Source organism: Mus pahari, chromosome 1 (assembly GCF_900095145.1).
Source record: "Mus pahari chromosome 1, PAHARI_EIJ_v1.1, whole genome shotgun sequence".
NCBI lineage: Eukaryota > Metazoa > Chordata > Mammalia > Rodentia > Muridae > Mus > Mus pahari.
The window spans coordinates 79,334,495-79,349,613 of NC_034590.1; the positions used below are offsets into that span (position 1 = coordinate 79,334,495).

The 15,119-nt window shown below is 45.8% G+C and overlaps 1 protein-coding gene and 1 non-coding gene across 2 annotated transcripts in view; both read left to right on the forward strand.

Annotated features, from left to right (window-relative positions):
- The first annotated feature begins 13,312 nt into the window (after positions 1–13,312).
- Rpl27a (ribosomal protein L27a) overlaps positions 13,313–15,119 on the forward strand; it is a 2,911-nt gene continuing 1,104 nt past the window's right edge. Inside the window, exons 1-4 of the mRNA XM_021208377.2 lie at positions 13,313–13,400; positions 13,754–13,817; positions 14,099–14,174; positions 14,618–14,792. Of these exons, the coding sequence (XP_021064036.1) occupies positions 13,398–13,400; positions 13,754–13,817; positions 14,099–14,174; positions 14,618–14,792 (318 nt within the window). The 5' untranslated portion in view covers positions 13,313–13,397. The remainder of the gene's footprint in view (positions 13,401–13,753; positions 13,818–14,098; positions 14,175–14,617; positions 14,793–15,119) is intronic.
- On the forward strand, positions 14,299–14,428 carry LOC115062860. Its single transcript, XR_003842778.1, has one exon. It is a non-coding gene; the product is annotated as a small nucleolar RNA SNORA3/SNORA45 family (small nucleolar RNA).

Sequence of the window (15,119 nt, forward strand, 5' to 3'; positions counted from 1 at the left end):
AGAGAAACCCTGTCTCATAAATAAATAAATAAAAACCAAAGGCAAACCTGCCACACTGCATCCACTAAACAGCAACGTCCTGTGCCCATCGTCCTTCTGGGAATCACCATTCTATTTTCTGTCACCATGCATCTGGCTCTAGGTGCCACCTTCAACAGCACCTGGCCTTGAGGAGTTCTTTATATTTAGCTTAGGTAGTAACACATTTTCCAGAGTCTCCCTCTATAAAGTTACTGTGTTTCCAGAATTGTTTAAGTGAGGACATGTTAAACTCCTTCCATTTGCAACCTCCTTTGGTCTGAGAAATCTTATGTAACCCCAGGTTTATGAGGGTACAAAGTGGGCATATAAATCAAAAATTTACTGGTAACTAATTATAAAGGAAATAATTTTAAAACAATTCTTTGGCATACATATAATTTTACCATTTATTACATATGAAAGCAAGTATTAAAGATGCACACCAGCACCCACATAAAATGCTGAGCGTGGCAGTACACACCTGTAACCCATGCTTTGGGGATGGAAACAGGAGGGTCCCTGGGGCTTACTGATCAGTCAATCTAGCTAATAAGTAGCTCCAGGTTCACTGAGAGAAGACCCTGTCCCAAAAAACTAAGGTGGAGAGAAAAGAAGAAATATATCAATCTTTTGCCTGTACACATGTACAGGCACACACACACATTTCCACACACACAATGTATATACTATGTATGTATGTATGTATGAATGCATGTATATACTTATGTATGTTTATACAAACATACAAAGTGGTTTGTTTTTGAGACAGAATCTCACCATATAACTCTGGCTGTCCTAGAAACTTCCTATGTAGACCAGGCTGGCCTCAAATTCACAGAAATCTGCCTATGCCTCTCAAGTGGTAGGACTAATAGCATGTACCTGATATAATGTTTGCAATGTTTAATGAACAAAGTTAAATTTCAAAACTCATATGTTGGTTTTTTTAAAGGGAAGTACACATCCAGGCGTGGTAGCACTCTCTTATAATCCCAGCATTTGCGAATCTGGGGCCAGAGGATAACCGTGAGTTTTAGACTACCCTGACCTCCATATTAAATTCCAGGCCAGCATGGCCACAACACTATAAACTGTGTGTCCAGCAGGAATGAAAATATTCCGAGTAGTCTTGTGCCAGACTACTGAAAGAGTGGACCCTCAAAAACTACAACTTCCCTAGGGATTTCCAGCTTCAAGAGAAAATGACTGAAGCCTTGGTGCAGCCGGGGGGGGGGGGGGGTTGCCTATTGGAGACATTGCAGAAGAAACGGGCTGAGACCATGGTGGACAGAGGCCTACATCTTGACCAGACCGCTTAGTTCTGTGTATCCCTGGCCTTGCATTTAAACTCTACGCTCCTGTCAGGACCCAGAAGATAGACTTAGAAGATGGCTGGATCTCTACACCTCTTCCCAATGGGGCCACAGTGAATAAATCTCCTTTTTCTGCTCTTCAGTATTAATTTGGCGTATGGAAGATAGATGGCCAAGCCTGACGTTTTGGGGCCCAGGTATAACCCTAGGTCTAACAGTGTAAGACGCTGACTCAAAAAAAGAAAAATTAAAAATATACCCTATTTCCTCTGTACTCTAAACTCACAGCAGACTAAAATAGATTGATTGCCTTCTTGCCACAGGTTCAGAGAATCAAAATCCAGATTTAAAGTCCACTTTTAGCCCAGATAACTCAAAGAATACCTCAATTTATGCTACAAATCGTTTTGGATATACTGTAGAAAACAAACTAAACAGTAAAGATGAAGGACAATGCCCGAGTCGGCGCGCTCCTGATTTGACTCCCACTGTACACTTCCACACTCCCTGAGCCTCACGCCCCTGCCAGGAACACTGAAAGGAGGGGACCTGCTTCTGGTCCCTGGGGACTTCAAAGCTCTCAGTGCAACTGTTTCCTAGGAAACCTGACAGTCAGGAGTAAGGTACTCGCTCCCCCCTGCCGGGCAGCAATTTCAATAGTTCAGCCCGATTCCTGTTCAAAATCTGTCCCTGACCAGCATTGGGAGGCCAGCCTTTCTCTCTCCGGGGAAGGCTGTGGACACCAGGCCACACCCTCTCGATCTTTGGATGGAGACAGTCAAACCCTGAACCGAAATCTTCAAAGACTTCTTAGTCTGCCATCGACTTGAGGAAACCCCAGAGATGAAAGGTCCCCAGCTCACAAACCCCTGAGTGTTTGCTGTGTCTCTTAGCTTCCCTAGAGATGCTTTCAGCAATGAATATCCCTTGGGCATTTAGATTCTGATTCTCTCTTCACCTGAAGAGGCCTGATCTGTAGACTGAGAGCCATGAGGCTTTTTATACTTACCACCTGGGGCTGTCCTGTAAGCCCTGGTAAGATGCCCTAGCTCCTGCATGAAGCACTGGAAGCAATCCTTACAGAGCAGATGTTGGCACGGTAAAAGCCGGGAGCCCTCAGCTCTTAGGTCCCGTCCACACATAGAGCAGGTCGGTGCCGGAGCCTCCACGCGTTCATCTGAAGAGCAGTGTGGCTGACTTGGAATGCTCAGACCCAGGCCTGGGCTCATGTCTGCACCTGTGTCTGGGGCTTCAGCTTTTCCGCTGACATCCCCGGGGAGGAGGCATCCCCGGGGAGCAAGCTCCTCTCCCTGCAAGTGAAGCACAAAGCAGAGGGACTTCACTTACCCTTTGGGATGGGAGCAGTTCTTGCATAGGCAAGAAGAGAGCCTCCGAGGTCCAGGTCATGACCAGCAGTCTCAACCCTGTATCTGAGTTCAGAGAGAGTCCAGCATCTCCACTGTGACAACCAATCCTCGGGGTGTCTGCCAGGTTCTGTGTTTCTAAAGAAGCTTGATGGGCTTCAAAAGTGCCCCAAACCACTTGTGCCTCTCCTTCCTGGTGAACAAGGTGATCCAAGTTCACTTTTGGAAAAGGGTTGAAAAGTTATAAAGGGCCAAGTTTACATACCTAGATTAATCTTCACAAACTCCAATGGAGATAGAGATTATGGCACTTTTATGGATTAAATAAATCAGGAGGTACCAACTGAGGAAGATGCGGCTCTCAGACGCAGGATAAAGACACCAAGATAAAGTTCAAATTCAAACGCAGGTCAGCCTGATTCTAGACACCACACTCTGAATTGCTGGAATGTTCTCAGGCTCAGATCCTTTCATGAGTTTTGTTTTTTCCATGAGTTCTAATAATCTTTTTAATGTTTTATTTTTAAATTGTGTGTGTTGGGGGTGGGGGAGTGTATTTACATGTGCACATAAGTGCAGTTGCTTGCAAAGGCCAGAAGAGGGCAACAGCTGCCTGATGTGGGTGCTGGGAACCAAACCCCAGGTCCTCCATAAGAGCTGACTCTCCAGCCCCATTTTTTTGTTTTAGGGTTTTAAAAGTTTTATTTTATGTATATAGATGTTTTGCCTACATGTGTGTCTGTGCACCAGGTGTGTACCCTGTGCCTACAGAGCCCAAAAGAGGGTGTCTAATCCCTGGGACTGAAGTTGCAAAGGGTTATGAGCTGCCATTGTGGGTGACAGGAAATGAACCCACGTCCTCTGGAAGAGCAGCCATTGATCTTCACTATTGAACCATTGCTCTGGCCCTCTAATAATCTGCTTAAATACTGCTTCTCTCAAACAGCGTTTTAAAGGCATAGCTATTCCACATCATTTACATGTTCACCTTAAGATTTTAGGAACCGTACTCTTGCCACATGGAGTTTAAGTGGTACTGTACGACATTATATTGCTGTTCAAACAGCCACACACGTGAGAAACATGTTTAAATCTCAGTGGTAAATACGGTTTGACAAAAGTTTACCTGCATATGAAATTAATATTGCTAATCTGGTTGCTTGGATTTTGCAGGTTTTATCATGTTTGAATACTGGTTTTATGATCTTATAAGTTATGGCCAAAAGGAGCCTGTATATTTGTATTTAATAACTATGTCATTCAGTCTACCTGGGACTCTGCAATTATGCAAGTCTAGATCTTTAAGAACTAAGTCTATTAAGGGAAAACAGTGCTGAGGCTTGGGGAGGCCCGGCCTCTGGAGATGGGGAAGGTACCACCACGTAGATGGATGGATATTGGGAGCGGTCTCTGCAAACCCCAGGCCCCACAGAGCATGAGGCGAGAGGGAAATCCTGTTCAACATGACTCAGCGGCTGGTGTTGGTTCAAACTTCTAGAGTCTGAAACCAGGCAGTTTTTAAAGGTATATTTAAGAAAACAGTACAATTTGAAAAAAAACGTTCCTGGTATAACACAATCCCATGCACACAGGAGGCATAATTACATTGAATCTTGTCTCAAAGTACTTGTCACTTCTTCCATAAAGATTGGTTCTAGAGATAGGCTACATGTGTTATCTTAAGGGCCTAAAGCAACGGTTCTCAACCTTCCTAATGCTTCCACCCTTTAATACAGCTCCTCATATAATTATTTCATTGTTGCTATGTCATAACTGTAATTTTGATACTGTCGTGAATTGTAATGTAAATATCTGATATGCACGATATCTGATATGTTATCCCTGTAATAGGGTTGTTCTACCCCCCAAAGGGGTTATGAACTCTATTGAAATCCTTGGGCCTAGAGGGAAGATCTGGGGTTGTCTCTGCCATACAGAAAGCCTAAAGGTCATCTAGACTATTGTTTCCAGTCCTCCTTGTGGGAGCCCAGGAGAGCCCCTGGACATGCAGCTAGCACATGGTCATCTAGGCTTTAGCTACCTCCATTCCCAGCCTTCTGGTGGAAAATGGGTTATACTTCTTTTCCCTTGAAACATCTCTGGTTCCCCCAGTGCTATCTGTAAGCCAAGGCTCCTTTGTGCTCCCAACAGGATGGACTTTCACTCCCAGTCCTGTGGGCCCCATCCAGGCAGTTCTTTCCTAAAAGCAGCCAGAGCTGCTCCAGTAGAGGAAAGGTGGTCACTTTGCAGGTTTAAGTGTGTTCGTGAATTGACAACATCAGATCAATGGTTCTCCAACTTTGTGGCTTGAAATCCACTTTTTTCCCTTAAGATGGTGCCTCATTTTGTAGCTCTGGCTGGCCTAGAACTCACTATGTAGATCAAGCTAGCCTTGAACACATAAAGGACTGCCTGCCTCTGTCTTCAGAGGGGTGGGATTAAAAACATGCTTGACCATTCCCAGCTTCTCAATACAACTGCCCAGGGACTTCCCTTCACAGGATCAGCACACTGAGGCACCAGTGCAACTGTGGTTTTAAGGTGGCTTAATCTGGCAGCAGAATCTGGCAGCTCTGTCCACATGATACTGACTTTGCAGTCATGAAGGATACCAGAGCAAAGAGCTGTGGAGGCTTGTGTCAGGGTTACTGAAGGACAGAGGCCAAGGAGTCCCTGAGAGACCACTGCATGAAGCTGTGAGGTGACGCTTAATTTGTAATGGAAATCCCAGTATGTTGCAGATTCCAGAACCCTGGGAGTTTGCCCAGGAAAGCTACAGCCATGGAGTGAAGAGGAGTGTGTGCTACAGGAAGCAGAGAGAGAGAGAGAGAGAGAGAGAGAGAGAGAGAGAGAGAGAGAGAGAGAGGACTGCCCAAGCCCCCTGGAGTTAAGGTGATTCCAACAGAGGTTGGACACGGAGCTGCAGAATGAGGGGTTTGTCCTGCTGGGTTTCAGCTTTGGTCTGACCTTTTCTTGGTATGTTTTACTTCAGCCTTTTGGGATGGAACTGTGCAGTCTGTCACTCTACATGGTGTTTATAGAATGCATCTTGTTTTGATTTTCTAGAGGCTCACATTTAAGGATTCGCCCTGGGTTTCAGCAGAGACTTTGTTCTTTGAACTACTGAACAATGTTGAGACTGTTTTAAAAAACCATGGGGATATTTGAAGATAGTATCAGTGTTGCATTATGAGATGAAAATGAAATCTCAAATGCTGTGGTTGAGGATCAAGAGAACAGGGTGTGGGAGTGTTGTGTTACGTTTCACTGTCCACTTGATGAAATTTAAAATCACCAAGGAAACACACCTCTGCATTGAGGGTGTTTGCAGAGCAGAGAAGACTTCCTGAACATGGGTTACAGCATGCCATGTGGCCGTGGACTGGAGAAGAGAGAATATGACCTGTGCGGCAGACTCACCTGTCTGACTCCTGACTACAGGCGAGACGTGACTGATAGCGTTATCCATGCACATGTTAATCCGGGGAAAAGATCATGTTAGTATTGCTATGAAAATTTTTTGAACGTATGAACTTCAGGGGTCCCCTCAGGGTCTACAGGTCACACTTAGAGAAGCTGCTACACCAGACCTCACATGATAATCCTGGACTCTGGGGGGTGAGACCATCGCCAGTGAGCACTGTGCAAGCTGTGGAGAGAGATGGCTTCTTCGCGCTTGTTTTCAGAGGGTGAGAGGTTTAAGGCATAGCTAGGCAGTGCATTTCTGAGGGTAGGAAAGGTGAGGAGACCCTTCATATCCCTCTCCTCTGCTGCTCTTCCCTGTGACTTGGGAAGTTTCTTCCTGACCAAGGAGTTAGTTTGGAAGATTATACTTAAGCCAGGGATGCCATATTCTAACTTCTACAAGAAGCACGGCTTCCTACATAAAGTTTCCACATATACAAATCTGTGTCCAGTGTTACCAAATCTTCATTTTTTTTATTTTTTATTTTTGGATTTTCTAGGCAAGGTCTCTCTGTGTAGCCCTGGCTGTCCTGAAATTTGCTCTGTAAACTAGGCTGGATTTGAACTCAAAGCTTTGCCTGCCTCTGCCTCCCGAGTGCTGGGATCAAAGGCATGTGCTACCACTGCCTGGCTGTCTTTTTTCAAAACACCAGAATCTAGGTTTTTATTTGCACTTTAAAATGTTGTGATTGGGGAGATGGCTCAGTAGATAACGTCACTGCTAAGCAGGCATGAGGGCCTGAGTTCAAATCTCCAGAGTCCATGTAAAAGCTGGGCAGAGAAGTCTGTGCCGATAACCACAAGGCTGGGAGACAGAGCCCAGCAGACCTAGGGAGATCACTGCCAAACTCCAAAAATGAGGTGAAGAAGCCATTGAGGAAACAAATATGTCCACATACATGCATATAACACAAACCGACAAACAGACACACAGAGAAACGTCAGCAACTATTCAGTCATCTCTTATCATTGTAACCTGAAATAATCTCATTATATAGGGAAAGGCTCTGCCTTGACTCAGCATTAGCAGCAATCCCAGAGTGTGATCAGGTGCACAGGAGTCTGGGAGGACTACATCTCGAATGACCTAAAAGTCCCCCACGAGGCTCCATGCCTCACAGGTCCCATCACATCCCCAATTGCACAAGCTAGGGAACATTTAGTACTGGGCATGGTGGTGCAAACCTTTAATCCCAGCATTCGAGAGGGCAGGGCAGTCTGGTCTCTATGGCAAGTTACAGGCCAACCACAGCTACATGATGAGATTCTGTCTCAAAAAAAGCAAAACAAGTGGCCAGAGAGATGGCTCCGCACTTAAGAGCATTGGCTGCTTTCCCAGAGGTTCTGAGTTCAATTCCCAGCAACTATATGGTGGCTCACAACCATCTGTAATGGGATCTGATGCCCTCTTCTGGCACAGGTGTACATGCAGATATTTATATATACAAAATAAATAAATAAAATCTTTTTTAAAATTCAAAAATAAATCCTAAAAAAAAGAGACAAAACAATAGTAACGACAAAGATTCAAGATATAGAAACAACAAATTAAGTTTTAAAAGAATGACTCAACACATACCAGCAGCATTCTACCATGGGGAACCCTAAGCTGAATAAAACTCCACCCAAATAGTGTGGCAGGAGGGGAACCCTGGCAGGTAGCATTGCCTTGCCACAGGCCACCTGCCGTAACACCACAGCGCATCTGGAGATCTGTGGTAAGGGAACAGTTGCTGGACATCTTTAACCTTCAGGAATCATGTGGCAAGCCACTCCACATTACACTGGGATGAGAATCCCAAAGACTGTTTGCTTGGGTAAGTAAGTTCGAATTATCATCAAAAATAGTGTTTATGTCTGTGGGAAAGTGAGTGAGAAAGGCTGGCGGGAATACACACTCTGCCAGACTGCCAAACACACATTTTCTGTTTGATTGCTGATGTCTTAGATACAATCCTGCGGCCACAGCTCTATCGTACGACCTTCTCGTCTTTATTATTCTCTCTTGCCCTAAGCACCTGGCATCTATGTATAGTGTCAGTACTGAGTCCATACACCAAATCAATACTTGTAAAGAGAATGACTGAGTAATACTTTTTCATTTGAAGATTAAAAAAAAAAAAAAAGATTCAAGGCAACCGTGCTCTTTCTTCCTAGAATTCACAGAGCAGGAAAATGAACTCATGCTTCTGTGTTCTCAGGAACTGAATACTGTGAAATTAAATTAAAACGTGGAGACTTAAGCCCATCTTGTTTGTACTATTTGATAAGCTGGTCTCTTAGACACGAGCTTCCTTTTCTTCATGTTTCACTATATTGAATGGCAGGGCTTTCTGTCTCCACGTCCCACTAACGTGTGTCAGAAACCGTGTTGGAGTGTAAAGTCAGTACTGTGACAGTAAATGTCAGGCAGTCTGGTAAGATTTAAAACAAACATAGTCCAACATGGGAAAGAAACGACTAGAAATCACACACACACCCCCATCCTGTTTGTCTTTTGCTTTGTGCTTTAGTCCCAGCACTTGGGAGGCAGAGGCAGGCAGATTTCTGAGTTCTAGGCCAGCCTGGTCCACAGAATGAATTCCAAGACAGCAAGGGCTACACAGAGAAACCCTGTCTCAAAAATGAAAAGAAGAAAGGAAGGAAGGGAGGGAGGGAGGGAAGGAGGGAGGGAGGGAGGGAGGCAGGCAGTCCACACATTCACCTATGGATTTCTCTGCACCCTAAATGCTATAATCAAAAACTACTGAAAGAGCTGACCAAAGCTCTGAGCATTGGGAAGTTGAGATGGAATTAGAAATTGTACTTACTGTTGGCATACAAATTGGTTCAACCTATCTGAAAAAAAAAAATAGCATCATAAGATGAATCATAAAAATGTTCATACCCTATAATCTCTCTCCTGGGATTTTATTCTAGACAAGCTATTGTTCAAAAGAAAAAAAGTCATGTATACAAAGTGCTCACTGCACCTTTGTCTCTAACAACAGAGAACTAAAACACAAAAACAAAATACACGAGATGGCTTAGTATGTTAGAGCACATGGAAAATAAATCTGAAGCCGAGATCACAGCTCAGTAAGAGTCCTTACCTAGAATGCTCAAGGTGCCAGGTTTGATTCCCAGCACCACAAGAAATAAAATGAGTAAATCCTTATTCCTGGGCAATGATACAGAAAAAGACGTGGAGATCGGGAGGTGGCTCAGGGGTAAGAGTCTTGGCTGTGAAAGTCTGTGGACAGGAGTATGACCCCTAGCACCCACATATTAAAAAAAAACCATAAATAGCCGAGTATGGCTGCAATCCCTGGGGGATGAATATGGGTGAACCCCAGGCACTTGATGGCCAACCAAGCCTTGTCAAAACTGTGAGAGATCTTGTCTCAAAGGAATTAGGCAGAGAGCAAAAGATGACACTAGAAACAAACAATTCCTCTGGCCTCCATGAGTATGCATACAGCCCTATATCCATGCATACGCTCCGTGTCCACACACACACACACACACACACACACACACACAGAGAGAGAGAGAGAGAGAGAGAGAGAGAGAGAGAGAGAGAGAGAGAGAGAGAGATTAGCAGTAACTCTGCAGATAGCCCATTACCATCTAAACATGATCTGAAAATTGACATAAAGTTTTGTGAGACTATGATTTGAGATGTTTATCCTCTTTTTTTTCAGAACTTTTTTCGTGTTTTTTTTGTTTTTGTTTTAAAAGATTTTATTGTATTTATATGAGTGCACTGTAGCTGTCTTCAGACACACCAGAAGAGGGCATCAGATCCCATTACAGATGGTTGTGAGCCATCATGTTCAGTGCTCTCACTGAGCCATCTCTCCAGCCCCTCATGGTGTATTTTTGTCCCATGACATGTATACATATATATAAAATGTATATACATTGTAAAACACCTGTAGACTAAATATGGACATCCAAGTTTTTGTACTTCTCACTATGTAGCCTTGGTTGGCCCCAAATGCATAAATATCCACCTGGTCTTGCCTCCCCAGTTCTTGGACTGAAGACCTGTGGTATGTGCCAGACCAGTACTCTCCTTTTAGAAGGAGAGCAACATAAGCTTTCCAAATATCCAATTAAAGATGAAGAGACAGAAGATAAGGCATGGGGCTGGAGAGATGCCTCGGTGCTTAGGAGAACTGGCTGCCCTTCATCCAGAGGACCCAAGTTCACTTGTCAGTGACCTCGCTGGGTGGCTCACACACCTGTAACTCCAGTTGGATCCAGAGGATCCCTTTAAAAAAGGAAGAAGACAGGTCTGGAAGAGTACATACTTCCAAGAACAGCTGCTGACTGAAGTACTAAGGAAAATCAGGAACCCTGAGAGAAAGGGAAAGAGGCCACCAGGGTACTCTTACAGAAGATAGTGTGTTGCCAAGACCAGAGGAGAGATCTGAGATTTACCTGCCTCCCCAGGCGGCTGCTGCCTGGCACCATCTCTCTTTGCTTCATTCCACAAGTGTTGTCTGAGCCCTGAACCCCCAAAGTAAGTAGCTCAAATGCTTGCGATGTCACAAGGCTGTGATATACTTCATAGAATTGTCACAAAGGACAGTTCTCATGTGTCATGTTCAAGGTCGTGTCCAGTGGGGAGGGAGAGGTGACCTAATACCTTAACATCTGGATACTATTCAACTTTGCAGATAAAGAACTGAGCCTTCTCCGTTTTGTCAGAGCTAGTAGACCTCAAGAAGCTGACTTTGCTGAACAAGCACAGGAACCAGGAATCAACAGGCAGATTGCCTAGTGAGGAAGAAAGGGCACTGTCCAGAAAAACCACAACTGGACAAATTCCCCAAACACTCCCTCTACTCTAGAGATCAAGTTATCACTAAGACTACTGGGTGAGGTTCAGCCATGTGTCCCGAGGAGAGGATGTAGCTCGTCTACAACCAAAGCACTTGGCAAACTATTCGGAAACAGGATTCTAGTCTGCCCTTTGCCCTGACTTGATACTTGCTCCAGGTCCCATTAAAATTCACTTAATGCTACCCTCTATCCCCAAGGCTCTTCCTAGCTAGCATTCCTCCATTGACAGATCTTCTCCCTGATGGCAGTTCCTAAGTGATTTGGCTCATTCCTTGAACATACAGGTCAGGAGCAGGTCTCTTCTTAAATTTTGATCCCAACTCTCAAACCTCTCTTTCTGTTAGTCTTAGACAGTATATGATTAATGCCTGTGAGATGAAGGAGAGATGAAGATCATAGTGTTGTGAGGTCAAAAAGGGAGTGGTCACTGAGATAAAAATGGGGAATCTGGAGAGGGAAGGGTAAGGCTAGGCCCAGGCTCTGTATCTTACCAACTTTATAACCTATGTCGAGTCTCACAGTTCTTCTGTGTCTTTTGTCTCATGAAAAAATGAAGCTAGATTTTGTAAATTTCAAGGCATTCTGAAGATGTTGGGGGTCTTACTACTGTGGCCTGGAGTGCTACTGGAAGTAGAATATTAAGGTTGTTAGTTCCTCTACTTTTTAGAGTTCAGAAAGAGTTGGTCATGATTGTAAATGCTTAAAATCTCAGAACATGGGAAGTTCAGACTGGAGGATAAAAAGCTTAAGGTTAGGGAAATCATGAGTGGTACTGGAATACTAGCAGCGAAGGCATGGGTAGTTCTAAATATTTGTCCTTATAACAGAAAATTATAGTCCTCAGCCCTCATCAAAGAACCCTCTCTTTGCACCAGGCAGAAAGTAACTGATACAGAAAGCCATAACCAATCAAAATGCAGAGTTGTGAAGTCCAGTCCCACTGGATAAATCTGTAAAACAACCCCTCCACCTAAGGTTTAGGGACCATCTCAAGGGAAAGACTATAAGAGCCAGAGATCAGAGGCTTTACTGTACAACTACGTCTCCTAGGGGTGCCAGAAGCCACACCCATAGTCTCACCAACAGACTGTCTGAATAGGAGCTGAACAAGGACAGCCATAGATAGGCTATTACAATCCACACGTGAAAGTTAGAGACTATCATGCTGCCGGGCGGTGGTGGCGCACGCCTTTAATCCCAGCACTCAGGAGGCAGAGGCAGGCGGATTTCTGAGTACGAGGCCAGCCTGGTCTACAAAGTGAGTTCCAGGACAGCTAGGGCTATACAGAGAAACCCTGTCTCAAAACACAAAACAAACATATCCAACCAATTAGGAGTGTAACTCTAGCAATCAGGAGGTACAAGGCCAGCCTTGGCTGCAAAGAAAGACCCTGTCTCAAAACAAGCAAATAAAAAATCTTGAGGAAATGGTGTGGCTAAAGCCAAACTGCCCAGATTGTAATGGACTAAACACTGAACAAGAAGCTAGCAGACAGGATTTGCCCACTCTGCTTTCTGGGAGTTTGGCCGACGAGAACTGGTCCTAATAGAGATGAGAATTTACAATATTTTGACTAAAATATTCTTTAGTTTAACAGATCAAGTCAGAAAAAAGAAAACAGATTAAGGGGTTAGAATCTTGTGCACAAGTGGACCACTTTTGTTAGTAAGCAGGCTACACGCCAGGAACTCATGGATTTAAAGGGAAAAACAAAATTGGCCAGTCCTGAACTCTTAAGAGAATTTGGGCTCGATCAGGAAGAAAAATGTAACTTGGCAATTAGAAGTTACAAGTGTGATGGTTCGAGTAAACAAGTAACAAAACAGGTCCAAGAAGGTCCGCACAGGAAATGTTTGCATGAGGAGCACGCTGGGCTGGGAACCTTGGGTCCGGGGGGCTAAAAGCGTACCAGCCAGATTCTGGAGAAAATTCAAATGTGATGTTTATACAAAATAGTTACAGAATCTAGATCCCTTGAAGCACAGAAGGCTGTTCAAATTTGACAGGACATGAAAAGAGGACAAGAGCAAAAGAGAAGGGCAGTGTCCCTTTAAGGGACGTCAGAGGCCCTGCGGAAGTCTTGCAGATGCTCTGAGCCTCCGCCACTGCTGCAAAAGACAAAAAAAAAACAAAACCGCCCCAGAAAAGAGCTGCGCACTCCGACAATGGCCGGCCGGCAGCGGCGCTCGACTAGGGCGGAGCTACCGGGGCTTCCGGGGGCGGGCGCCACCGGCTTACCCCGCCCACCCACACGGAAAGGAAGAGGCGGGTGCCGGGAGCCGTGACGTCAGGAGCCCCTCCCGAAGCCGGCCTCCTGGCCGGAAATGAAGCATTGGTCCCACCCCCGCGCCTGCTACCTCGCGAGACTTCGTGAGCTCCTCCCTTTTCCCTTTCGCCACCGTCATGGTAGGTGTTCTCTTGGCCTCCGCTCCATCGCGGGGGCTCGGGGCTCCGCTTTCCGGTCTTTCGGCTGCCTGCTCTGGTCCTCGTGGGTCTCCATGGCTGGGCGTAGCCTGCGGGGCGGGATGGCCCACTCGGGTGTGGGGCGAGGAACGTGGGTCCGCGTGTTCCGACCGGAGCTGGGATCGCGTGGACGCGCGGGCCCGGGCGGCTGAGCACGCTCCGAGTTCCGGCCTCAGCCTGGCCGGTGCTCCAGAAGGCAAGTCCTCGTGTGCAGGTCTGCTCCCGGCAGGCGGGCGATGCTGCCCTGTCCCCGGCCTCTAAGCAGGTCTAACCACTCTGCTGTTTTTCCCACGCAGCCATCCAGACTGAGGAAGACCCGGAAACTCCGGGGCCACGTGAGCCACGGCCACGGCCGCATCGGTAAGTGTGCGCCGCCTCGGGGTTTGGCCTTTTGAGTTTTGTTGGAAAGCAGACAGCCGCGAGTGGAAGGAAACACTTTCGCGGCCTGTGAACGAACAGCAGTTCCCCTACTTTATGTTGGTAGCGGGGTGAGAGTTAAACACACCGCTGTGGCGTGGAATGCCGTAAATGTCCCTTCTATGCCCGAGTCTTGATAAATTGGGGCTTAGAAACGGATGGTAAACTGAGAGCAGAAACCAGGGCATGCGAGTAGCTAGTCACGTTGCCTTGTGTGCCGACAGGTAAGCACCGCAAGCACCCAGGCGGCCGCGGGAACGCTGGAGGCATGCATCACCACCGGATCAACTTTGACAAATAGTGAGTGTTTTGGAAGTGGGGGCAGAAGGGGGGTGACATAGAACAGCACTCTGGAAACGGGCTTCTTACCATTGGTATGGCTAGCTTTTGCAAGTAAACACGGCACGTGAACTGAGGGAACCTGTCCGAGGCTAGAGTCACGCTCAGGTATTGCTTGTTGCCTTAGTGTGCTAGAGCCCTCGAAGAGTAACTGCTGACCTTATTCACTGGCTGTGGGCTTTCTGGCACAGTCAGTCACCAGGTTAGTGACATAAGATACATGTCAAGTTAACCCATTCAAAGTGACGGACCCTATTTCTTTAGGGAATCCTTTAAAGAGGGGGTGCTAGTGAGTGACTTGCTGTGTCAATGCTTACAATAGTGAACACTCACTAGGAGACAACTACAAAGATAAGCTTCCTCAGTGAGACCCTGAAGATGTTTGCCTTGCCTTCCCTCCCCAGTCACCCAGGTTACTTTGGGAAAGTTGGTATGAGGCATTACCACCTGAAGAGGAACCAGAGCTTCTGCCCAACTGTCAACCTGGATAAACTGTGGACGTTGGTCAGCGAGCAGACACGGGTCAATGCAGCAAAAAACAAGACTGGAGTTGCTCCTATAATTGATGTTGTTCGATCAGTGAGTGAACTGACAGTGACCTTTAATACACTGTCTTACTGTCATTCTTTTTCAAAGATTCTATGTATAAAATGAGTACACTGTTCAGACACAACAGAAAAGGGCATAGGATCCCATTACGTGTGGATGGTTGTGAGCTACCATGTGGTTGCTGGGAATTGAACACAGGCTCTCTGAAACAGCAGTCAGTACTTAAAGCTGAGCCATCTCTCCAGCACCCTGCCTTGTCTTTTTTGTTTTTTTTTCTGGAGACAGGGTTTCTCTGTATAGCCCTGGCTGCCCTGGAACTCACTCTGTAGACCAGGCTTGCCTCGAACTCAGAAATCC